We start from the raw sequence: 26,573 nt of genomic DNA, 5'->3' as shown, positions 1-26,573 counted from the left end.
TATCCCGATGGTCTGAAATTTTCCAGAGCTAGCGTCTACGGTTAATCATTTGCTAAAAGATAAATGACCAAGTACATGTGCATGTTTAGAACCAGAGTCCTCGAATATGGAATATCTGCTTTTTCAGTAAAAGCACCTAACCACTTGCATTTGTTCCAACACAAGCAGGCTAGCATTGTATTTTCTGTTTAACACGACCCTCTCCTGATGTCTTTTGTCCACCAAAAATAAATCTTTGAGAGGAAAGATTAATCATGTATTGACTGTGTGTGAAAATCCAATGTCACAGATATGGCTGCATCGATTTAAATCCACACAGAACTGTCGAAACACTGCAACTCTTTTCTTTGTGCTCCTGCACCTCAAGTGTCTGTGTGTGTGTGTCTGTGTGTGACACAACCCTCTCCTGGGGTTTCCCAGTCACATACCTACGGAAAATAAATCTCTCCCAGAAGGAATGCAAGCAGTATATTGAGGGCACCACTGAGCTCGCTGAATCATTTAAAAAGGCAGTATGGTATGAAAACAGCACTGACATTTGTGCTAGCTAAAAGAGAAAATAAAGCTAGCATCACATGCTACTTCCAAATTTGATTATATTAATCAATAAACATACCCATTTTTACTTCATGATCATCTTAACATTTTAAGCCAAGTTTAGCTTTACATCAACTGTTACAAATGTATTTGAACCATACTGTAGAGAACATGTATATGTACTCAATTGCCTGAGAGGGATAATGACACACTGCCAACAGTACCAGAACAAGAAGTCATGCAAGGACAGTTGAGCAGAGAGGTGAAGTACTTTACTTCAGCTGTGACTCCCTGTAGTAGAGAACATTGTGGCCCTGGAGGAGACACTCCCCGGGTGTACCTGAAAACAGGTGGGCCAGATATGCACAGAACAATCAACTTTCCATTACAGCTACACCTCTACGTCACTGCTTGTCTGATTCAAATTTGCAATTCAAATCTTGGGGAAAAAAGCAGTGGGGCTCTGCAGTTTGTTTGTGTTCGCTTTGAAAGCAAAGTTTCAAACTTTGACAACAATAATATTAATTCCAGTGGGTGGGCTAAATGACCAATTGTTATTATTTATAAAAATAAAAAAACCTCTATAGCTATATACAGCTGCAGAGTTAATAAAGTTAATAAAGCGTGTTGCCAGGTTACATCCTGAGCCAGCAAACAACTTCACTGTGGTATGTCTTCATGTGTATACAAACAAAATAGTGGTGGTCTAGTGGTCAGGCTTCCAAATACAACACTGGAAGGTTGTGAGTTCAACAACAGGGCCTGCCACCATGGTGCCCCTGAGCAAGGCACTTAACACAGAGTTGCTCCAGGGAGACTGTCCTTGAAGTTAGTTCACTGTAAGTTCCTGTGGCTAAGAGCGTCTGCTAAATGACATGTAATGTTATGTAACATAGTCCATCATACCAGAACATAATGATTCATTCAGGATCTTTAAAAATGTTACTGACCGAGTGCCTGTGGCACTGAAGCCCTGTGCTGGGCAGGGCAGGGTGTGTGTGAGAAAGAAAACAGACTGATCTCTGTCTACAGCCAGGCACACTGACATTAATGTAACAGTCTGCTGCTCTACCTGGTAACTCATATATCCACCACCACATATATCTTTATTTGAACAACAAAACCACCAATAAACTAATCCGTAGTGTGCATCGCCCTGATGTGCTTGTGATCACACCCTTCTTAAACAAACTAAAATAATGTTCAACACATAGCAACTGTTCAGATCTGCACCTGTCTCATCAGCAGCTGTAAACAATGTTAATTAGTTTGCAAACTCTTTTCACTTGTTCTGGGTATCCAAATTGATCCGCTTGCCGTTCTCTCTCTCTCTCTCTCCCTCTCCCAGGCGGCTCCCACGGCCCACATTGGAGATAAAAATAGAGACGGACACTGTGCTTTCAGAACTGAGTGAAGAAGACACAGATGAAGAGACAGACGTACAAGTATGGAGAAAGAAGACACTTCCATCCTGACATTCAGCTTCCTGGAATCTCTCCTTACATAACACTAAAGCTTTGATACTCTTCCCACACTCAGTGGGCACAGCCGGCTTTCTTACAACACGCAACTATACAGAGCATCAGATCAGAAAGGATTCTACATTTTAGTAGCTTGTGTTTCGCTATTTAGCACATGTTATTATGCACAGCGACATGAGCATGCAGGATGGGGTTCAAGGTTGGAGGTCGATTATTTTAGTTTCCTTTCTCTGTCTATGATAGTCAATAACTTTTGGTTTTGGACTGTTGGTCGAAAAAAATAATTGCATTTTCAAGTTTGGATCTGGGAAATCGTGATGGCAATGTTTTTTTCACAATTGTTTTAACATGTTATCAACCAAACAATAAATCCATAAATTACTAAGCGGATGTATTGATAATGAAAATAAGCTGTGTTAGATGTACAAAACAGTTATAACATTCCAATTATGATCTATGTTTACTTTAAGATAAATGTATTACTATTTTCCAGACAGCTTTAGTATGGGATGATTGGATCTCAGCTATTCATCCAGGTGTGTTCACATTATTGAGAAAGTATCTGCCCTTAGGGGAGAAGCACCATTACTTCAGCGTCTGCCCTTTACCAGCTTGTCAAGATATCGTACCCTGGAGACAACAAGAGACTGAATTTATTACCACAGTGTGGGGTTCACAGCAGCAGCCAAAATGGCAAAACCTGCTCTTCATCATTTCTTTCAGATCTAACCAGAGAGCCACAGAAAACAAATTCCTCCATGACAAAGAAAAGTAACTTTAGTAACATCCCTTCTGTTGAGTCTACTCCTCCAGTACCATGTTTGGTTTGCTGCCACTAAAAAAGGGACTTGCCACCCACCCACCTTCTGCCTGCTTTGCATGGTGTATGCAAAAAAAGTGAGCCCCAATCACAAAGCACACAGAATGAACACAATGAGACATCAAGTTGTTCACATGCAAGGAAAATCATCTGGTACTTTACAATCTACACATCAGATGTGGTTTGCATTTGAAAAGATCAATGACATTTGAACTCAAAGAAACATTTCTGTTCGGTTATCTGGAGCAAATATGCATTACCTGAAAGATGTTTGGATCATATGTTTTAGGGCTGCAACTAACTGCACCTACTAGTATTCCAGATATTAACCTGCAGATTATTTTCTAGATATTGGGGATGTATCGATGAACTGTTTAGTAATTAAAATGTCAGAAAACAGGGAAAAGTCTCAAAGTGATGTTTTCAAATTGCATGTTTTGTCTAACAACAGTCTAATGAGAATTTGATTTGATATCATAACTAAATGTTTGCCAAATAAAAGAAACATCCGATTTCTTCTCTTTGCTAGACTTCCACAGTAAACAAACACCGTCAAAATGAAAACAAAACAAGATCACCTTTCTGCTAATAACAAGCATAGAAACTGATTTTATTATCCGCAGCTCAAATAGTAACATACTTGCACCGCAAAATCCTTAACAAAAAACACTAGCTACCACCACACACACACACACACACACACACACACACACACACACACAGATTATAGAAACCATGTGTGTTATAAATCTGAACTTCAAAACCACAAGTGTGGTTACAAAAGCCTCGTCAAATGCTTGCCAGAAAGCCTATACCCTCACATGCTCAAGAAAGTTTTTACAAGACGAGGGGTCGTGTTGTTGACAATGAAAGTTAGAAGCAAAAAATGGCACTGAAAGTTACTGAAAGACATTTGTTAGTTAGCCGTACGTGTGTACTGCAGGTTTTGTTTGAGACTACTCAGATTCTTCTCCTACCGTGTAACAGATTAAAGAGAACAACCTCGAGTCAGACATCAGATCATGACATTTTACCAATGAGTCTAATTACTTCCATCTCATCCAATCTTAACTACAAAAATTAGTCCTCCCTTTCTGATACATACCACATAATGTGATATGGGAATAATGTAAGCACAAGCAGAGAGTCTAAATCATCATAGGTTAGATCACTGCTAACAACTAATCATGTTGAGACTTCACTTGGAATGCTGTAATTTGACTGAAGTAAACATAGTATTTTGTCAACCTCTTAAAATCTCCTCCCTACTACCCTGTGGGGCTATGCTGTTTTTACTGAAATTATACTGCACTCATTTCTTTCCCTGAAGTTCGGCTGCGAGTAAAAATCTTGGGGAAATTACCAAATCAGAGCACAAACGTAGCACACTCTGCCTTCCTGTTTCATCAAACCATTACAGAAAGTATTTTCCCCGCCTGAGGTGCTGAGGCCTATATTTACCAGAGGCCAGGAACTGGGAGTCTGTGACCGAGCGAAGAGCCTTCAAATTTCCATCCAACTATCTCTGGGTGGGAAGGATTTAGCACTGCGATTAGGATCGTTCCAGCCCACCCTCACTTTCGCTCCCACAGAAACCACTTTCCTGCTCTCTCTCTCTCACTCTCTCTCTCATGTCCTTCGCTCTCCACGTTATAGCTCTATAGTGTGTAGTTTCATGCTGCCGTGGTAGCCATGGAGACCACTCTAAACATCTCCCTGGCTCAGGAGAGACTGAGCAGAAGCAGAGGCTGGACATGTAGCCTTTCCAACAGACCTGCTGTAAACACCAACAAATACAAGCCTGGCTGATACAGAAACGGACGCGTCAGACGTCTAAAATACCTCGACATATGCTTCACGCATGCAAGGAGACATGTTTGGTTTTTAAAATCTGCCAGGGATTTGTTCATCGCAGTAGTGACACTTTGAAAAGCAGCAACATTTATAATTATAATTACCGCCTCACGGTTGTATGCCTCCACCAACCAGTTTACATCCGTGTCTCTTCAAAATGTCATCACCTCATAATTTTATACTATTAGACATTTGTGTGAAACTGTCATAACTACCCTATGAATTCTTATTTTAGGGCCAAAAACATGTTTTGTGACTTTTAACTTTGACCACCAAATTCAGTTCATCCTTGAGTTCAAGTGGGCGTTTGTCCTCCAGACGTTCTTGAGATATTGCGTTCACGAGAATGGGACGGATGGACATACACACATACAACCTGAAAACATGATGCCTTCAGCAAGGTATACAAATATCTGTTGTTGTGGGTTTAACCACCAAAAACAAGTAACTATGGCACAGGCTGACCAAAACTGCAGTCACTTGCTTGGCACGTGACCAGTGGTGCATGTACTGAAATACACTCAGACCAGATGTCAGAACAACTGTGACAGCAGCCTGAACAACGCCTGTCAAACGCCTGTCAAACTGGCATCCCTGAACCTCGTCTTGCAGAGCGTGACTCGCATGTACAACTCCATTTTGTATAAGATTTATGTTAAAAATGTGTTTAAAATGAAAAACTTTAAATGAAATAGTCTTAATAAAATTGCCTTTTCAACCAGCTTTAGGCTTTAAAAAATACTTATGTTTCTGTTTGCATTTCCACAGATCTTTGTGAAGATGGGAGGTTGAACCTCTCATATAATTTTACATGAGCTACTGTATCTGCTGTTTCCAGACAGCCACGTACAGAATCAGATAACTTGAGCACTGCTGCTACTTACTCCTGTCACAGTTCAGCCATCACAAGCTATCACTTGTGGGGGGGAAAACACTGCAGCCAGAGGCCCCAGCCCCACTGACCCACTTCCAACATCATTAAATATGAAGGGTCTGCGTGAGACCGTACACAGCACAGTCCTGCTTTCAGTAAAGAGATGAGTGCAGTCAGTCAGTCTTTCAAGAGGTGAGACAGCTCAATGCTGAACTACAGAGTGTAAAGAACTTCCGTACTAATTTCCAGCTCGGACTCAAATCAAAGGTTTTATTGATGCATTACTGCTCTATATTGTAGACCACTTTTGGCCAACAACGGTGTATCAGATTGTATTTTTGTGTAAATGTATGGATATTGCTACAAGAACTGATGGAGAAACGTTACACATTAATTGAAATCATAGTACCTATCCCAGCACATCTAAGCGGTTATAAATCCATTAATAAAAGTGTTTCCCTTGCTGTATTTACACAATTAATTAAATCAACACAACGTTGCTGGTCCAAGTTGTAACGGCCTCTGCCTGGTATGTGGAAGGAAACAGAACACAGTTGGCTGGCCTGCTCACTTCTTGGACCATTCAAAGGAAGAAAACTTGTCACTGCCCTTTTGAGTTTTGACAACAGATGGGCCAACGGTTTCTGTCACCTGACTCCGTCTGTCTCTTCACTGCTCTCTTGTTTTCACTGGAGGCCACAAACACACTCTAAAGTCTGAACACAATCTGCTACCAGACTCTCTGATGGGATCATATTTCTGAACTTTGAACAAGCAACAAATAAAATGTTTGGCTGTTCTGCTATTCATTGAGAGGTCAAAGTCAAAGACATCGCCTTCAGTCAGATTATTCAAATTTCATCAGGTTTGTTTTACAGTATAAAAGTGTTAGTTGCTGCGCTGCAGTACACACAGGCTCATAAAAACCACAGATCTCTCTACTAGCTAGCTAGCTAGTCAAGAAGCATAAACTATTAGTGTAATCCTGGGATCAGGGCCACGGTTGTGACTGAGGTTCATTAATAGCTTCTCAGCTGACTGCATTCAAAGGAACACGATTAGCTTGTTCCAGTCTACCTGTTGGTTCCAGCAGGGCGGAAACTAATTTTTGTACCTTCATCTTGCTCTGCCTCAGTCCACTCATAAGTTGTTGTTTTTTTAAACATGACTGGGGTGTACTGTGTGCAATAAAGCTGACCTGAATTCATGACAATGTTATTGGTTTGTATGCCATTTATGTCATGGTACAACATCAGCATACCAGCTATTCTAAATCTCTACATGAAAAACACCCAACAGGCAAATTCCCAGTGTGCATCAATGCCATTCCCAAAATCTATAAAAGTATAAGAGCTGCTGACATATTCAATATATAATGCAGCTAATACAATTGTAACATAATGAAACATAATTACAACTGCAGTTTTCACAATGTGCTCTGCATTTCTGCAAGACACAGCTGTAAACCTAAAGAGGTCTTTGTTCAAACTCGACTTCTTTCGAGAGTTGAGGGAATGAGGGAATCCTCCTTTAACTGATGGAAGGCCTTTACTCCTAAAAGTCAAGCAATAACACTTTGTTTTCCCAAAGTCAGAAAGTGAGTGAAGGACGAGGTATGGTGATATTTCTTTCCTGACCTACACACCCTTTCTCTGATCTGAGAGCTTCCGACATCAACGCTGACAGCACTGAAGACAACAGCATTCCTCCACATGCACAGACTTTTATTGTGAAGTGTCGACCACACCTACGGTATGAGCTGTGATGAGGAGCCCAAGAAACAATGCATGGATGAGGAGCACGATGGGAGAGGTCACTGTTACAGGAGTTGTATGTACGGTGTATGCAAAACTGAACATACTGTCTTTAATGTCTCAAAAGCTGGAAAAAAAAAAGTTGCCACCTTGAATCTACACTATAGTAAGAGTATGTATAGAGAAATCTAGGGTGCATGCTCTATTTTAACAGGATACAAAACACACATACCAACTGAATCATGAGGCTGAGTCATCAAAACCACAGGACTTGTTTTAGAAAAAAAGGAGTAACTGACTTATAAAATCTCTGCAAGTTAAAAAACAACAATGTAATCAAAAGTAAATACATTTAAACATTTCATTCTGTAATTGTATTTGTAACGTCCAAACTAACTGGGGAAAAAGGGTTCTACTATCGAAGCAAGCTGCATCCTAAAACCAGCATACAGTCGGCTCATTGCTTTTTAGATTTTGTCTTTTAACAGAAAACCAGCCACAGCAGTTAATGTAAAACAACCTCTGGGATAATTTGGCAGCGTAGACTTTTCATTATGTTGAACTGACATATGACATGAGTACACTGACAACAGTTATTATAATAGCATTAAGGTTGACAGTGCTATAAAAACATAATCTGTTCAGGGAGAAACGGGACCAGAGCAAATGGAATGTGGAGTGGCTGGTTGACACTACACTTGCAAAGCGTTGATAAAAATGCAACAGCAGGGTCTCAAGGACAATTTAGCTTCATTCTGAGTTCATTCTCTGAGCTACCCGGAGTCACAAATGACAGGCAGGGTGTAACTGAAATGCCAAAGGCCTGACTGTTTGATGGTGCAGCCAGCGTACTGGAGCACAGCACTGAGGTCTCACCTGAGAGAGTAGGTATAGCCGGTGTTCTCTGGGGCACACTGTGGCGGCGTATATGTGTGCAGTTGGGAAAAATCCATGGTCATTCTTCTTTGGTTAGACTGCAAGAATCAGGATGCAAGGGATAGGACTCTTTAAGCCAAAGATGACATGTTTGAGGGGGATAACAAGCACAAACTAACTACCATACACACTCACAGAAACACATGCATTGCCTTGTTCAGCCTGTCTCTGGCAGACAAATTACTTCTGCTAATGAGCTCAAGTTCTGACGCTGTGTAATTGTATTTTTAAAAGCCAGGTTCAGAACCGCATCTACACATTAAATACAATACAGCACTGGTAAATTCCCAGTCTCTGCCAAAATCAATTCTAGCGCTATTCACTGGGCTACTCTCCAAGAAAACACAACCACCGGTTACTGCTACGCTCTACAACCATGTCAGAAAGCCCAGCAGGCCCTAATGAGGGCTGCTGGACATTCCTTTTCCTCAGGAACACAACAACGCTACTGTGGTTGTAACAGTGGACGAAAGCTGGCCGACCTCTTCCTGCATGTTGGCTTTGGCTGCTTGTTGACGGAGCTGTAATGAATGACTTGTCTCTTCTCCTCCGGTCGGCAACTGACGGGAATGGCTGGTAGAGACAGGACAGAGAAAATGACGATCCTCAGTCCTGTTGTAATAAGTAAACTCCTCACAAGGACAGCTACTCCTACAGTGACTGCTTGGGTAAGCTCTGCACACAGAAAGAGCAGTATTATGAAACCAAGTGGAGCAGCAAGGGGTGGGGCTGAGTTTTAGGCAATGGGCGGGAAACGACTGCTCTGAGGGTTGAGCTTCTCATAGGGAAACTTGCATTATGTCAACAGCTTGTGCAAATACTGTTACTATAATACACTCAGCTGCCAGCTCATTAGGTACACCTAGCTAAAACTAATGCAGTCTGATACAACAGTCCTGCAGTACATCCTACCTTACTTAAGAGTTATATTTATCATTTATTGTTATGTATATCTCTTATTACTCTTAGTTCTAATTTGATCTTTTTGGCTGTTTGTGGACTAGCAAAGTAAGATGTTCATTGTACGATATAACGGTCTGTTTAACTGTGCATATTTTCACTAGGTGTACCTAATAAACTGGCAACTAGGGGTATATAGTTAGCCAAAACATTGTAGCAATACTTTAGACTGTCAGCTATGAAAAAGGAAAAGCTTTGTTGACACTTCCCGGTTTAACCCTTGCTCTACATAACATAAAATAATACAATACTGTGTCTGACTATTTGATTTAGCATTTCTGGTCATAACAAACTCAACATGCTGCAAACCACTCAGCCTCCTCATATATACTGAGCAAGATAGGAACTTCTAATCAAACTTTTGGAAATGCAAAAACGTTGCAGCAAATAAAACAGATGGCTTTTCCCAAAATCCACCAACAAAATCTCAACCCATAATCTTAATCATCAAATCCGCATCCAAGTCACCAAGCCGAAAAGACGGATAAACGGAAACAAATATCCAAAAGCTAAAGAGGACTACTTTAATTCAACCGGGATTAGTTTTATTTGGACTTCAACGAGTGCAATGAATCGTGTTGCCAGTACTGAATGTGGGCACTCGCAATTAAATACCAGTCTTATAGTACATCAACTGTGCTATAGCTTCTAAATAACTGAGAATAAGAGAGAGTATAGTGTAAGGGTGGAGTTCTAATTAAAGAGCGGTTTTTTTTTTTGGCGACTGGATCTTTTCAGAAATATTTTAGCATTTAATCCTTGAGCTCATAATTCAGGAGACAGGTTCAACAATAACAGAGCATACGTTCATCCCACAAACGCACTTCTACAGTCTAAACATGCTACTCTGTGACACATTTCCCACAGTGCTGCATGTCTCCTCACACGTTTGTTTTGCTGGCTCCTTTACGCAAACCACCTGCGACGAAGAGGGCAAACTACAGAGTCTTGAGACGAGCGCAGCTCCTGTCAAAACAGTGTCGCAGACCGGCGCCGTTCAAAACGCATTCAGTTTAATAATAACTGGACATAGTGTCCGGCCAACTGACATATAAGCCCTGTTACAGTCTCACATTGCCCAGTGATAAATTTAGACGCCATGTATTTAGACAATGCCGTCACTCGCGAATGCACTGACTTACCATTTCCATTTCTTATCATAAAGGTTAATTTAACATTTCTCAGTAAAAACAAACACTCTTAATGACGGATAACACATTTAATGTCTGATAATGGCGCAGAAATCAACCAAGAAAATAAGGCCTGATATTGCGTTAGTTGTGGGTAAAGGAGCTCAGCAAGGACACAATAAATCTGGATAAAAACGAAATGACACATTCACAACAGAAATTGCAGCTACATTAACGTATAGGATATTATTTAAAGTAGCATGTCAACTTGCCCGCGTGGTTAAAGTCCATGTATGTTATTATTCTTTAAGAACGTAATCCAAAAGGAAAAAGATCCACACATTACGGAAGATGCGCAAACTTCTGCCAGCATCCCGATGCTGGGAAACCCAAAGATTAGACTATTTATTACTATGGGCCCACAGACCCTAAACGTTATTTGTTCTAGTAAAAAAAAAAACACAAAAGTTTGCAAGTAGCTTGAGAGTGTTATGCTAGTGCACAACAAGCAGATTTCCAAAATGGCTTCCCGGGCGTAACAAAGCCAGAAGGATCGCTGCCGAGCTGATCCTCCCACTCCCGGGCCCTCTATTGTGGGCCAGGGCGCACACTTTAAATCTATTGGAGGAAAGCAGCACTGCTGCAACGGCATGCACCGGACTGCTGCTGGAGCTGCGGGCATTGAGAGGCACCACACTATTGTTTGAGTCAACATTGAACCCCAGGAGGAGATTTTGACTGAAACTGAAAGCCCCCTTTATCTGCCAACAAAACAACCTTTATCACATTTCTGACATCATGAATGATCGATGATGTACTAATAATAATGTAGCCTATTATTATCATCATCATCATCTTCCTCATGTATATGTAGCCAACGTAATTAGTTGACACGCTGCTCACCAATATTCTTCCAATGTAAACAAAAAGGAACATTTATCTTGAATGCCCACAATAACATAATTATTAAATACATTTCATGCAACCAATGTTGGTTATTGCTCTCAAGTGCAAGCACAAAGATGGCAAGTCAGTGCCTGTCAGTATTCTATTATATGTATTTTCAGGGACTTATTTGGGAAATTTAGGATCCTGAGGTCATGAGGTCAAATCCCAAAAGGAAAGTCTGTAAAAAATATTGTAGTGATTTGAATTTTTCATATTTTGTTTAACAACTGTTCAATTTTATTTTCTATGTATTAAAAAAAATGTAAAATGAAAACATAAAGATCTGAATGCTTCTCAAACCTGTAAAATACTCACCATGTATAATTTTCAATTAAGTGCCTCCCTAGTTCCATAGAGTACATGTCTGGTTTATGCACTATTTAATGCTGAAACTAATCCTTAGACTGTAGTAAGAGGAAACATTGGCATCAGTATTGTTGCAACAGTGTTGCTATAGTGTTACAACAAAGACTTCACAAATGAATTGCTCTCATGCAATAGGAGAAAAGTAACTATGAGGTGCTCTCTCTGCATTCTTAAGAGTGAAGCTGAATTAATGCTAGAGAAAGACACAAGACCACTGCAGTCACCTAAAGCAGAACGCACCATCCTGAAAATGTATTTTCCATCAAAAAGGTTTGGTGAGAAATGTGAATACAAAATAAAGCCTTAAAAAGTGTAAAAGTGCACAGATAGCCAGTAACCACACAGGTGTTTTCAGTTGTGTTTGATTAGACCTTCTCAGGAAGGAGTTATGCAAAGATAGGCTGGTAATTTGCACAAAGTCATTGTGTACTAATAAGAATGATACAGTTGTAAATGTTCATGCAACAAACTAACAGGGGAGCTCCTAAAGTCCCAAAAATGTTAAACATTTTTTATCTTGCAACAATGACTTATTATGTGTAAAAACTATCATCTTGTAAATAAAATTAAGAATCTTTCAGGACCTGGGAGGCTTTGCAATGTAACACTTTGAAATCGTTGATTTTGCATGAAGAGTATACTTTTACTTTTAAGTGCAATTTAGCTAGTCCTTATGTACTTTCACTCAAGTAGAATTTCGAATGCAGGACTTTTACTGGCCTCTTTGAAGTTAGAGCGTAACAATTTCCACAGAGATATATAACATATTATTAATACCTACATCTGAATCCAATAATTTAACTGATGATGGGAAGTAAGGTTTAGTGCAAGGCGCCATCTGCTGGACAGCAGTCTGTACACTTCATTTAGATGGACTTTGGATCCAATCTGAGACCCTGCAGAAGGCGGGCTATCCCTCTGCCACAGACTAAACAACAGGCATGTTCCCACTCTGATAATATCTTTATCAAATATTTCATATTCCTCGTGCAAGTGCATTTCAGATGAACCAGCCATGGTGGAAACAAGTATTAAGGTCCTTAACTTCAGTAATACAACAATGTAGAAAATACTCTTACTACAAGTCATAATACTGCATTTAAAATCCTACAACTAAAAGTACAAAAGTATCAAATACAAAATTGACTGGCATTTTGTATATATTATTACATTGTTAATATAGATACATCAATGAGTAAGCATCATTGTACTGCTGTAGCTGGTTAAAGGGAAGCTAGTTTTACCTACTTTATATTTATATTGTAGACCAGTGGGTGGGGCCCTCAAAAAAACCTTTTACCCAGAAGACATTTTGACTCGTCATAGTAGGAAAAGCATGCGTTTCTGATAAGAGTAACGATGGCTCTGTTCTATTCAAGAGTCCCAGTGAAATTGAGAAAGCATGCACACCAGGACCCTGAAATCAAAGCAAGCAGCGAAATGGACTTCAGCCCTCATTCATTTGATTTACACCTCTGTTTTTTCTAATGTGACACATCAAAATGTCTTCTTTGAAAAAGGCCTAGGTAACAAGATCATTTTGAAGGGTTGTGAAATGATTAATGAGAGAAAAGAAGAAGGGAAAAAAAGTTCTGATACCAAAATCTGAAGTAATTTTGCAGACTTTTCTCTATGAAATACTGAAATTGTTTTGGGTTCTCAAACAGTTATTTACATGACACCATGCAATACGTTTTGCAGGGAAACGTCTCTTTGGTTGAACTGCAACAATTCATAGACATCTGAAAAATGACAGGGGTCTGAACCAGATACTGCTTTCTTGTAAGGAGTCACAAGTCAAAAATGTTGGAAACCACTAGTTCAATCTTATCAGATGTGTTTCATATAACTTGCACCTAAAAAAAAGTAACAATAGCTGTAACGATTATTGCATTGGAGTTAAAAGTAGCCTACAATTTAAGTATAAAAGTGAAGTAGGCTGCCTTAAAATACTTGATTAAAGAGTAGATGTAGTCAGTTACCTTTTCCACCAATCACAATATCCCTTCTTCTTCAAAACATGACTCCAATCCTCTGTGTCTGGAACAGGACCAAGGAAAACTTCTTGCACATTCTTATCACTTACTAACAAATCCGTTTTCTTTAACAAGACAAGCCAGTAGTCGCAAAATAAATTACGAGTCTCGCGAATTTAAACGAAGACGGAAGTGTACGGAAGTGTACAGAAATGAAGCCCTTAGCTCTCCATTGATACGCAGCCTTTGCTGATGTAAAGTTCAAAGGAATAGCGATAACAAGCAAGAGGTGTACGTTAATATGTGATCTATTTCAAGACCATTTAATATGCCTTACCATTGTTGCAGTTTGAGAGTATGTTCAATGAATCTCTAGACAAACTGTCCAGTGGCCATTCACGAAATTAGCATAATTTAGCCCCATGCTCCTGCACTGGTCAGGGAAATACAAAAGCTGTAGTCAGTCTCTTGGCTTCTTTATGTGCTTCTTATAAAACCTCTGAAGACACAAACAGTTCACGAAGATACAACACGTGTTCCCAAAAACACTGCACCACAGAGTCAACCCGTTAAGGATGCTATCTGCAAATTTAAGATTGGAGATACATTGTAGCCTCTCCTGACAGTTCAATAAAATGTATTTACATAATTATCAACATAAGTTAGACTACTCACATGTTGACTCTGTCGCTGGTGACTGTTAAAAGTGTTTTTCTTGAAGTTAGTTACATCCAGTTGGTTAAATATGAACAAGTAGTTGCATAATAACTCCCCTGAAAAGAGGACCTTATTCCAACGTTCGCCTTTCCCGCACACAGTCATATTTTCCGTTGAAACACGAGCGTCACGTACGTCAATCCTTATATGGTAAAAATGACCATATATGGGATCTGTCAAAACGCCCTGAAACTGGCGTTTGATATAAAACAGCATCACTTAGTGGCCGCTGACAAAAAAACTATCAGTGAATTAATTTAAAAAAAACTAAAGATTACTACTACTATTACTACAACTACGCATCACCACTACTACTAATAATAATTAAAAAAAATAATGATGATGACAAGAAGAACAAAATATATTAAACTGTTATATCCTAATATCCTAACTTGTCTCTTGTCTGAAGCCCAGCAGAGAAAAGGTTTTAGGAAAATTAACTAATATATGAATAATATATTGACTCTCAAGTTCTCACAGTTGGTTCAAAGTGCCTCTATGTAGCTGTGTAGGGACTCTCCACAAAAAAAGAGTAGCCTGTTTAAACTAGTAAGCTCAAACAAAGAAACAATGGAAGACAAACTGAGATTCATGGCTATCACTTATCTCTGTTAACAAAATTCATATAGTAGTTAAAAATATCTCAGGGCAAAAATATAGTCTTGGAAATGCATATACAACAATTTACTTTAATTGTCAGTTACTTTACTCACTAAATCACTACTTTTACCTTTTTGCACACAAATCTTTTTAGTATTTCAGATGTTGTTTTAAATATTTATTCCTTATGCTTGTTCTTTGCCTCTCCTATTGTTGAAATACTGTATCTCGTAGTCCTGCTGTATTGTAAATCCTAAAGTACAGTGGAAAAATGGCTATTTTGAGTTCACAGTACTTTAAGCCCTCTGTTCAAAGACCAGGAACAACTCAGTCTGTGAATAGTCGGAGAAAACCGGAAAAACTGGACACCTGTCATTTGTGGAATGATGGTGATGTGATCCTATTGTCCTTGAGATCACATGACTCCATTGTGGGAAAGGCAAGATGATTTAGCCTGAGTGCAGTTGTTTGCTCTGAATTTACGTATCTTTCCTAGTGTAGAGCTGTTAGTTGTGTGTGTTTGGTCTACAGTCACTAACAATGAGAATCTTATTTTTTCTATTGGGTGTGTGCTACCTTCTTCCTGTGCAGCCAGAAGACATGGACAGATGTAAGTAAATTAAACATTATCTGCTGGTTTCCTCAGTCATTATATGTGTAGTTGGGCTAGTCTTTGTTTCTGTTGACTGATTTATTTTTAACAGATGCCTATTGTGAGAGTTGTCTTACAACAGCACAAGGTAGGTGGACAACTATTGAGCTTGCCCTGAGCAAGAAACAATGATTTAAAGTATACACAATGAATAATCACCCAAGTACCACTTGTTAAGAATATTTTCTTTAAGGTATAGAAAGTAAATAAAAGCATATTCCCTCCAGAGATTGAGAACGCCATGAAGGAAGCCCCACCTGAGAGCAGACAGACAGTAGTTAAGAACCTTATCAGTGGAGGGGTGTGTGAGAAACTGCTGTCCTACAAACATGATCGTGTCTCTAAGGACAAAATGATATCTTTCTGCATGCACTTGTTAGGTAAGACCAGGAGGAAAAAAATATTTCTTTGTATATTTTTTACGTTGTATTAATCTCTTATTTTTTAATACCTATCCAGAGTCTCATTATGACCAGTTCCATGCAGCTTTGGTGAATAAAGAACCAGAGCATCTGGATATAGTCCTGTGTTATGAGCAGTCCACGGCATGTGTAGGAGTAAAACGGCAGTCTTTTAAGGTAGGTTGTGGGTACAGTTGTTAAACGTATACACATTAATATCCATGTAATTAGTCTAAATTGCTCCTATTAGAACTAACATTGTTTAACTTTTGTGACAGAGTTCCAAAACCACCTTTTCCGAAAGTGACATTGAAGCTCTACTTTGGGACAATAAGGAACATGTACGCATTGCTCAACCTGTACATTCAGGTTCACCTGTGCAATCAAAAGATGAGTTGTGAAAACAGCAATGTCACTTTTCTACCTATTGAATGTGTGAGGGCTTGTTGTCATGATACTGTGGTTTTGTGTCAGTATAATAAAGACATCAATTAAAAACGTTGTCCTGGACTATATATTATACCCGTTACATATAAGGTTACATATTACAAAGAGCTTCAGACCCATCATTTATTTTAGAATAGGGCACATATACTGAGTGTATATAAAGATTTCAATATGTAAAAGTATATAAACAATATATTTTTTTCTATTTGGAATATTTTCTAACATTTCCCTTTGTTGAATACACTATGTGTCAGGCAGTGGTGTATCAAAACTCAAAAGATCTTTTGCTAAATCAACAAACAATCTTAAATGCAAATTAGCCCAACATGGCAACAGAGACACAGGCTGATACACATAGTCAGATTAACCTGATTGAAGGCACTAGGTTAAACATTTTCTCTTGGGCACCTATTGCACCCACCAAAGCCCCCCACAGCATACTCTCTTTGCATTGTGTATCCTGTCGGCACCAAGTTCTCCGTAAGTCCAGTGCACAGCAGCCACTATCCCTGCTCAGGAATAATAGGCTACTATATGGTTGTCTGTGGGACGGCGGCGTTATGGTAATTTGATTGAACACCATCATTTAGGAATATGTTTCATGTGACCACAATACGATATTAAAATGATAAAGATCTAAAAGTTAAATGTTGACAGTAAAGTTTTCAGTCAACCAATCCCTCGTTGTGATCCAGACACTTTAAAACAATTACAGACACATTATATGAGCACCTGCCAATGTACTGCTGCAAAATAAAACAACAAAGAATAAATATGGATCCCTGTTATCTCAAATAATATACACACAGCTCTTCAACAGCTAGAAATCATCAAGTGAAAAAAAATCATGTCCTGCATTAATCATACTATAGTTGCAAAAGGAGAAAATATGACCATATACTAGATAAAAGTGATGTTGGTGTTTTAGAAAATAAATAAATATGACTGGTATTATTCAATTAGCATAGTCTGGGGTTTTGTGTGGCAATTATTGTGGTAATGGCATATACTGTTGGGCCTTTTGGTCTGCTTTGTTACTTACTTATATTGAGGTCCTGCCTTGAGGAGACCTCACAGTGTATGTAAAAATCCAAAATTTAAGACAATTATTTTATTTGATGCTGTGCAAATACCAAAGATGTGTGTAGTAAGATTCCCACATGACAAAACTGGTGCCATGTAAAACTCCAGAGCAGGAATACTGTAGTCTACACAATGTACAGAGTGGAAAGAGCGGTGTGATGTGTGACACTAGGATAACTATCCTTTTTAATCACAAATTAAGTGATTCAAAATGTAAATGGTGAGGTAATTGTTCGACCAAGATCTCGTTCCATTTCCAACATAGTTTTACCCTTTACCTTTCTCAAGTTACTTTACTTATTTTTTCCCTCCATATTTTAACAAAACATTCCATAAAACATTCTAAGATAATTCGTATTTGTCGGTGCGCGAGTGAAATTGTTGACAATTGAACGAAATGGTTGATATAGCAACATAAACAGGTTGTGTGCACCGTGTTGGAACGTGGCCGGCGTGCTGTTGCTAGGAGGCGCTGTTGGAGCCCGGAAGAGTTGAAAATGATGATGATGGGGAACCCGAGATTGAAGAAGAAACATGTTCATGATGTAGCCGCACTTTGTTGATTCCCGGCGACATTTGAGCGTGTCTAACACTAACAAGAAGAGGATATATCACTGTTTCTCCATTTTGAAGGTAAGAAAGGGGTAACGAGCAATAGCCACGGGTGTAACGTTATCAACTGACAGGGCACATCTGGACTTCAACGTATTTATAGCTTCAAAATGTGCTGTCAAATCGAGTATCTCTTAGATTAAACCTTCAAAACGGCCGGTATCAAGCTTGCTCTGTATTAGCTGGGTACAAAAAGAAAACCATTCCTACCTTTACTGTGCTGTCACCAGGCTGTAATAAATCAGTGTGCGCGAACGTTACCGTAATTAGGCGAATGAAGACCACTAGGTTACTGGCAGCATCATAAGGACCCCATGTTAAATTAAAATATAATCTAGGGATGGTACATTTAATAGATACAATCTATAGAGTAAACGACATTAATAACAAAGCAATTTTCAATTACATTTGTTTTAATGTTATCCATACAACAGCTGTGATCTTGGGCTAACGCCCTGTGTTACACTGATGTTACCTGTCTGTGAAGGGTCTGATCCATTTGCTGACAGGCACTTCAGAAATAGAAACTGTATTGATTAGACACGATTCCATATGAATTTCCCTGAGACACGGAAATGGAAGTCAGTCACCAGCTAGGTCTGATGGAAAGGAATGACAGGAATGTGATGAGTGTGATACAACCATTAAGGGCAGACAGACCCTCTTTTGTTGTAGGCTTTTTGTCCTGCTCTTCTACGTAATGATCCCTGATGATTTCAACTAGTGATCCACACCCAGTGCAGTCTTAAGCTCACATGGCCACTGACTTGTCGAGGTCCATCTAATTCTACACTCTTCACTCTTCATTTAATTTAACAGCTGGGTGACGAGGCTACATGGTGTGTGTTTCCCCAGTGTGTGGATGTGTGGATGTCCTGAAATGGAAAGCTATGAGGAGTTCTGTTTGCGGAGTTTGGCCATACTGCAGGAGGAGGGGAAATTCAAGAAGACGACATGTGAGCCACTGTGGTCACCGAAGGCTTTCTCTGTCATCCACTTCCATGGGAGGGCTGTGCTTTCGCCTCTGGTAAGGAAGAAATAAACAGTCATGGGAACTTATCCTGAGACAAAAACAATATCTAGCTAAACCAATTACAGTTTCTAAAGTGTAAAGGCCAAAAGCCATAGCTAATGGATGTTTTTAAGAGGTTTGCAATACACATTTCAGGCATAAAATACAGATGTGCACAGATATATATAATCACTTGGTTTAAATTGAATTAAAGGTAACATGTAGGGGGAAACATTTCTTTTTGAGACCTACATAATATATCTGAAGCATGTGGGCTGACTAGTCCCAATTAGATCAGCAGTTGGCAGGGGAAAGAGAGGGGAGATCATTAATTACAAGGAACACCAAGGCTGTTTGATGTTAGTCAGGAGAATCCATCTGCTAGTGACTCCTGACAAAACGAGTTCTCAGGAATAGCCACATGATGGAGAGGCCAGTGGGAGGCTTTGATTGTTAAAGATTTTGCTTCCACTCAAACAAAGGAGACACTAAAATATAGTGGAAGAAGAGTGATTGTGTTATTGGTAATAACAGAAAATACATCACAAACTAACCTGATGAAATTCCTTTTTTGTATTTGAAACATTGTGATAACAAGTTCTTGACAAATATTTTCTCATGTGTTATTATTTGAGTTTGTTCAAGCCAAAAGTGAAGCACTTTTTTGAATCAGTGTTTTTTGTCTGTGTTTTGTTTTTCCAGTTGAGTGCAGAGCAGTGCCGTGAGATGTGTGACCACAGACGAAGAGCCGTTCAGCTGGAGGTGGACAGGCAGAACAAGCAGAGGAACAACCTCATAGCCCGAGTTCAGGACATACTGGACCAAGCTCAGGTCAGTAGCACAGTATTGTCCTGGTCTCAGGCCTCAGCGTCGCCTGTATCGGAATCCAGTGGAAAAAGGAATTTGGAAGATATTTTGTAAAAGAAAATAGGCTTACAGTGTGCACTGAATAAGCTAAATTAAATAGCAAAATCCATATATATATATAGATACTTATATCTATCTATCTATATATATATATTATATATATATATATAGATACTTATATCTATCTATCTATATATATATATATTATATATATATATATAGATACTTATATCTATCTATCTATATATATATTATATATATATATTATATATATATATATATATATATATATATATATATATATATATATATATATATATATATATATATATATATATATATATATATATATATATATATATACCACATATATGCTACATGCAAATGGTTATCAAAATCATATAACAAAGATTATGTCACTCTGTTCAGAGAATAAAACATTAAGCCACTTTGTTTATTTCATAAACACACTTTATCTAAACATCTAAAATATTGACATATTTTATATGTGAAATCTATGAGTCTATGTGTCAGTCCCACGATGTAGCACACACATTTAATTACAGTCTGACCCAGAATCTCTCATGACATTTGCAGATTTGAATACAGGTTGTCTGACTCAACACGGTCTCCTGTAGGCTGTGCTATTTTTACCTGACGATGGTTCTTTTTCGTCAACTCAACACTCAAAGCAATATTGTCCAATTACAAATCAGCTCTTGTTATGAAATGTTTTGTCTTTCAATAAACGTGATTGGCCAGTGATTGTCTATAGTCACTACTGCCTCTGTCATCTGTTTTTATCACAATCAAAAGGATGTATATGTATTTTACTGTCATTAAAAGAGTTTCATGTGATGATAGGTGTGGAAATAGCATGAACAACTTGGTGTCCAACCTTTGCTCTTCATGTTTGAAGTAATAAGGTTTAGGATTGGCTTTTCAAATTAGGTTACTGTAAAGTTTGAATTTGGATAACTTACGTGACAAGTGATTTTTCAGTTTAGGCACCTGAGATTTAGTTAAAAACCAACATGGAACTATCGTATATTTTGTTTTACTTTTAATTGTTTGTATTTCGGTGATGAAAGAACTGCTTTAAACCAATGCAGTTTTGGGCATATAATTCCATCAGCTGGTCATTCTTTATTTTAGCAATTATTTGTTGATTGGTCATCATTTCTTATTGTCTCTGTACAGGCACAAGTACCAAGTGAAGATGTTGAAAAGCTGCCAGTTTCTAAATCTTCCCCAGTCAGTGGCTACACCCTGGTCACTGACTCTCCTGGACTTCCCAGAGACCCTACATTTGGGCTTCAAACAAGTGATCAGCCAAGCTTTGAGACCCCTATCCTCAATGGCTACAAGACAGTAGAGGAAGTGATGGTGGAAATGGAACAGAAGAGTGAAGAGGAAGAGGAGGAGGAGGAGGAGGAGGAGGACATTAGTTTGGACAGCCTTCTTAAGAGATCAAGGGAGTATGTGAAGAGAGAGCAGAGTCAGCAGGGGTCAAAAGTTGTCACCACAGTCACCAGAACTCCTCCGCCGGAGACTGTCTCTGACAAGGAGAACAGGAGCTGCAGTCCCATGGGGAACACAAATGTTGAGTTTGGATTCAGTCTGCACCACAGCCCTATTGGCCCACCACAGACCCAAATCCAGCATCAAACTCTGTACGACCCCAGTCCCCAACAGTATGGCTGCCGCTCACCTACTCTACCTAACCGATATGCACGTCTCCCCTGTCCAGAGTCCAGCATTAGTCCCCACGCACAGAGACGCAGACCACGCCCAGTTTCTACAGGAAACATACATATTTCGTTTCCCATTGGCGCAGCAGACCTTATCCCCTGCAGCCCAGGGAGGTCAGGGGAAGGTGCTAGCATGGCAGAATGGGGAGGAGCTCTCTCAGGGGCCATAAAGTCTCCTGATCACCGGGGCTCACTGGGGAGTGAAAGTGGTGGTGGTGTTGGCAGTGGCAACAATCGATCGAGCCACTGTGGTACCAGTCCAGTGCAGGACGCCTGTAGCCCCGCTAGTGCCTCAGGGTTTAGCCCGAAAGGACACCATGACTATCTGGCTGCAGGATTTCGCCGGCGGTGCCACACTCTGGACAGCCAGCTGCAGAGCTACCACTCTGGAGTTGAACACATAGACCGCAGCCAGGAAAGGGTTCCTCGCTTCATGGCAGGAGTTACATGGATGGCTTCAGGTTGGCGCACCCCTGCAGCCCCTTTTAACCAGTCATATGAGATAGATAATCCCTCGCTATCTCTGCTAAGGCCCTCTATCACTTCTGACTTGGGTCAGGTCACACGCAGAATGGAGCCTAATGACCCTCAGGGGACAAACAATGGAAGAATCACACCAACTGTCCTTAGAAATGCAGCCGAGACACAGGCCAGCAAGACAGGTGAGTCTCCCTTGTACAGTTCCTGTAATGCACAATGTATTTACCAACATCTACAGAGTTAAATTATGTCATTTCCAGTGAGATCTCACTCTGCAGCTTTTAGGTTAAATATTGTATGATGAGAGGCAGGGGAAAATGGTAAAAGGTAAAAGATAAATGATTTTACGTATATTTATTTGTGCACATCAATAGAGGAGACCCAGAGGCGAGCAGAGGATCTGGAGGACATGCAAAGGCGTCTGGAGGAGGAGCATGCCTTGCAGATGACTCTCCTCCTGGCTGAGCAGGAAAAAGAACAACAGTGCCTCTGTCTGGTCAGCACATGGAATCACACACTATCTAGTATAAACAGAAGTAGATACAGTACCAAAAACATATTTTTTGTGCAGTATTTAATAAGTTTAGCAAATTGGCAATAATTGGTTTGGTGTTAAGTTGTCATGCAGAAGTATTATTCTCTTTTACTTACAGTTAAAGTACTGAAGTGTGTGTTTGTGTACACATGTATTTAGGAGCTCGAGGAGACAGAGAGAAAACTGAAGCAGAAGAGGTGTGTGCGGCCTTTGAGTGCGGATGCTTGTGGGTGGAATTGTAGATCTGTGAGTGACAGCCGTCCTATTGTGAGCCCCTCCTGCCCGGGACTAAGCCCTGCCCACACACCCTCTGAGCGATCACCTGGACACAGTATAGGTACCACTTCCCCATGCTCACTTATTACTGTATTGGAGTTTGTAAAACAGTGGTGACAAAAGACTGCATACTCAGTGTACTGTAGTTCATTATATCTGGAGAAAGGGTGCCTGATGTTTTTTTTTCTTCTTTTAAACATTTAAACAAGATAAATCGGCGCCATCACTTGCACACTGTTTCTTTCTCCAGGTTTTCCCAGTCCTGTCAGTTCCAGTGTATCCTCTCCCTCTGTGCAGCCTTCCGTCTATCTGTGGGGGCCCACATGGGCAGTTAGCAAACCTCGAGCGAGGTTAAGTCTGGTGGGTATGCCCAAGATGACAAGAAGACATGTGTACCTCCATGTGTTTACAAGAGATGGATTTGTTTTTTAACCCCCTCTATGTTCCTATCTTCACATTTCATCATTGTCCTGTTCTCCAGGTCCTGACAGCAGAGCAGCAGAGAGCGTTCTGTCGAATCGGCGCCATCATTCGTGGCTTCCTCACTCGGAGACTGCTCAAAACAGAGAAGATCAAACACCTGTGCCAGACCATCATGGTGAGATTACACTCACACAAACACACAAAAAACACACATGTAAGTGTTATTATTAAATAAATAAATCAGCTTGTTAGTGACTGGGAAAAAATGTTTCTGTTTATGAATGTGTCCTGTTTATATGTGTGCTTAGGATACACAAGAGTTCATCCGTTCATTCCAGACTGAAGCTCCTCGGAAGAGAGGCTCCTGCTCAGCACAAGATCGCTCCCTGCAGGAGAGAGTTAGAGCCCAGGTATGAATGTGTAGTTACTGTCTATAGACAGCAGAGGTCAATCCTTCTTTGTGTTTATGCCTGCATCTTTTTGTGCTTCAGTTACGTGCAGCCCTTTACGACATCCATGACATCTTCTTTGAAATACCTCTGGGGGATCGATTAGCATTGCTGCAGCAGGAAAGGGAGCTCCGAGCAGAGAGGAAGCTGCGAGAAATGGTAACCTGAAAATACAGGCCTGTAATAAATCACATAGTCGAATATAATCCGAAGAGGGTGACATCTGTTGTTCCTCTTTTAAAGGAAGGACCTGAAAGTAAAGTTCAGACATCTTTTCACTCTCAGTATGAACTTGAAAACTAGCTGAAGTTTGTACTCGCACTTGATAAGCACTGAAGCATTTGTCTGGACAATTTCTACAATGTTTACCAAAGTATGAATCAAGACAGTCATGGCTTTTTTTGTCCTTCATACATGATTTGTAATGTTTGTCTGCCAACGCAGCTACATTTCTTAAGATTAATTATAAATGGTCTACCGGCTGATAACTGGTGTCACTTTAAAAGATCATCATGGTGAGCTGTATTTATATAGCACCTTGATTACCAAATTTACAAAGTAACACTGTTTAGTTGCAACCTTATAACAGGCCTTGTCTTATACTGTGAATGTCAGTACTTCTATGGTAATCTATGTTCTTTACTGACTGTGTCAAACCTGCAGGAGAAAGCCAAGTGCCCCAAGGATAGAGTGGTTCTGTCTGCTGCCACACAGAGGTCTCTGGACAGGAAAAAGAGGTAAGATGTGAAAGAGGCAAACAGGCTTACATTGCAGATGAAATCTGGTTTTAGATGTTAATGTTTCCCATGATGTGTTCCAGTCATCAGCAATGTTTTCATTGTATGTATTTGCTTCTCCTTCAGGTTTGGTGAATCCCCAGCACAAGCTAGGAAGATGCAGCAGAAGCCAAAGAGCCCCACTACCAACAGGTGCTTTATATTGTCTGATTTTGTGCATTATACTTAATTTTCCTGTGTTTACTGTCTCCAGAAAATCAGTTCTCTCAATACATATTTATGTTGCCCTTTCCCAGAGTCCTGAAGCCAAGCCAAGGCCAAAATTCTCCAGGCCAGCTGAACCGCCAGGGGTGAGTTTAAACTTATTTCCCGGAGAGATGCAGTGTTCCTCACTCCACCACTGAGAAAATGTTGATTGGGTTGTGGGATGCTCCTGTCCTGATGCATTCAACTTTTTACATTTCATATGCTGACCTGTATTGTATTTTTGTGGATCCAGTAGTGGATGTCATACTTTGTAATGAACTGTAATTCCAACATCGTTTTAATCACCTGTCGCTAAAGGAAACAATGGACGTAAATGTATGGATTTGAGCTTTTATGGATACCTTTTAAAGGCAGCACAGCATGACAGTGGCTGTTTCCCCTCAGGAGCTGGTACAGAAAGACCCCAGAGGAGAGAGTGAGGCGCTCAGACAGCCTGAAGAAGCAGCACTCTCTGGGTTAACAGGTGACTCAACTTCCCCGACCTGTGAGCCTGAATTTTTAGTCTCTGAATAGAAACCTCACACCACTGAAACTCCTATTTGCGCTGCTAATATGATTGTCTAATCTACCTTCTGAAATTCAATTGATTGTATTCACTACCACACTTTAGCTCAGTGCTATACATCATCACGATGCCATTGTTTTTGACTGTTGTAGCTTGAAATAGTTTTTAGTGGCAACAACTGATTGTTATCCACAAAACACACATGTAGCTTGATACTGTGTGTGGAGAATTTAATGACAAGGTGGGCACATTTAACCTTTTAAAGAAAAAAAACAAAAACAAGTATCTGTACTTAAATGCAAGCTAGAGGAAGGTCAGTTAAAAGGAAATAGGTCAACATTTCCATCTGTGCCTCAGAACTATGCCTTTGCTATCTGTAATGTTTTAGTGTATGTATATTTACCAGTAGTGTTCATAAACATCTAGTGCTTATAGCTGTAAACATCAGTTTCATACTGAAAGTCACATAAAGTAGTTTCCATTAGAAAGAGTTTTTAAGTGAGTATAATTCATTCATTTGAAGTTTTTTTCAAGGGCTTGTACCTCTTTGTGCTTTGTTTCTTTATTAAATGGTGCTGAGTTTACTGTACTCTGAGAGATTCCAGCGCATCTCAACATTTGGCTTTAATCAATGCCAAATGTCCAAAAAAATGTTTTATTTGTTTACACACTGTTACATTAATGCAGCTTCACAGAACAGGAGACGCACAGCAGACACTGAATAAAACACAGTTAATGACCTTGTCAAATGCATGCTAAATTCTCTGAAGTTTTCCCTTATTGTCCACTGCTCAAGAATAAGGGTCAGACTCTGAATAAAATAATATTTATGTGCACAAATAATCTAACCTCATGTTAAAAGATTGGTACACCCACTTGTTCACTGCAATACCACATTGACTTGCTTGTCAGTAGTATTCAGTTTGTTGATGTTGTTTGCTGACATTGCTATACTCTCTTAAAAAAAAATGTTTTTTTGTTTGTTTTTTAAATGCCAAATTGTCATGTTTTCTATGACCAGAATAAATTCTGAAATTATTAGATTTTTCTGGACTCTGATTCACTATAAAATGGAAAGATGTTTACACTGAAACTGGCTTGGACACATTTTTTGTGGCCTTCC

At 39.6% G+C, this 26,573-nt stretch overlaps 2 protein-coding genes across 10 annotated transcripts in view; one reads left to right on the top strand and one right to left on the bottom strand.

The window, feature by feature from the left end:
- Positions 1 to 14,453, bottom strand: part of sun1b (Sad1 and UNC84 domain containing 1b) — a 30,548-nt gene extending 16,095 nt beyond the window's left edge. For 2 of the 7 annotated variants that reach the window (XM_029437451.1, XM_029437455.1), the window contains exons 1-2: positions 8,739 to 8,925; positions 8,197 to 8,294 (exon numbers count right to left, since the gene is read on the bottom strand). In XM_029437451.1, coding sequence (XP_029293311.1) covers positions 8,197 to 8,294; positions 8,739 to 8,750 — 110 coding nt within the window. In that variant the 5' untranslated portion in view covers positions 8,751 to 8,925. Of the gene's footprint in view, positions 1 to 8,196; positions 8,295 to 8,738; positions 8,926 to 10,618; positions 10,791 to 13,973; positions 14,070 to 14,311 lie in introns of those variants that run through there. The other 5 variants (XM_029437457.1, XM_029437453.1, XM_029437452.1 and 2 more) reach the window with 5 other exon arrangements.
- A 3,582-nt stretch (positions 14,454 to 18,035) lies between these two features.
- ccp110 (centriolar coiled-coil protein 110) lies at positions 18,036 to 26,432 on the top strand. Of its 3 annotated transcripts, none has more exons than XM_029436768.1 (14): positions 18,036 to 18,169; positions 19,004 to 19,175; positions 19,863 to 19,991; positions 21,228 to 22,440; positions 22,633 to 22,754; positions 22,953 to 23,130; positions 23,320 to 23,429; positions 23,551 to 23,667; positions 23,801 to 23,902; positions 23,984 to 24,100; positions 24,605 to 24,678; positions 24,805 to 24,870; positions 24,975 to 25,028; positions 25,330 to 26,432. In XM_029436768.1, exons 2-14 carry the CDS (start codon positions 19,011 to 19,013, stop codon positions 25,403 to 25,405), a joined length of 2,523 nt encoding a protein of 840 aa, XP_029292628.1. In that variant the 5' UTR covers positions 18,036 to 18,169; positions 19,004 to 19,010; the 3' UTR covers positions 25,406 to 26,432. The 3 variants fall into 3 exon arrangements, with proteins under 3 accessions (XP_029292628.1, XP_029292629.1, XP_029292627.1); XM_029436769.1 differs by having other exon boundaries at positions 18,968 to 19,175; positions 25,333 to 26,432; XM_029436767.1 differs by having other exon boundaries at positions 18,968 to 19,175.
- The last annotated feature ends 141 nt before the right edge of the window (positions 26,433 to 26,573 follow it).

The sequence above is a fragment of the Cottoperca gobio genome, chromosome 8 (assembly GCF_900634415.1).
Source record: "Cottoperca gobio chromosome 8, fCotGob3.1, whole genome shotgun sequence".
NCBI lineage: Eukaryota > Metazoa > Chordata > Actinopteri > Perciformes > Bovichtidae > Cottoperca > Cottoperca gobio.
Note: the sequence above shows the minus strand (reverse complement) of the source record. Positions and strands in the feature narration are given on the sequence as shown.

Coding starts and splice junctions, on each gene's coding strand:
- ccp110 (XM_029436768.1), top strand. CDS start 19,011: ATGTGTGGATGTCCTGAAATGGAAAGCTATGAGGAGTTCTGTTTGCGG. Junction 23,903..23,983: donor AGGAGAGAGTTAGAGCCCAG/GTATGAATGTGT, acceptor TTTGTGCTTCAG/TTACGTGCAGCCCTTTACGA. Junction 24,871..24,974: donor AAGAGCCCCACTACCAACAG/GTGCTTTATATT, acceptor GCCCTTTCCCAG/AGTCCTGAAGCCAAGCCAAG.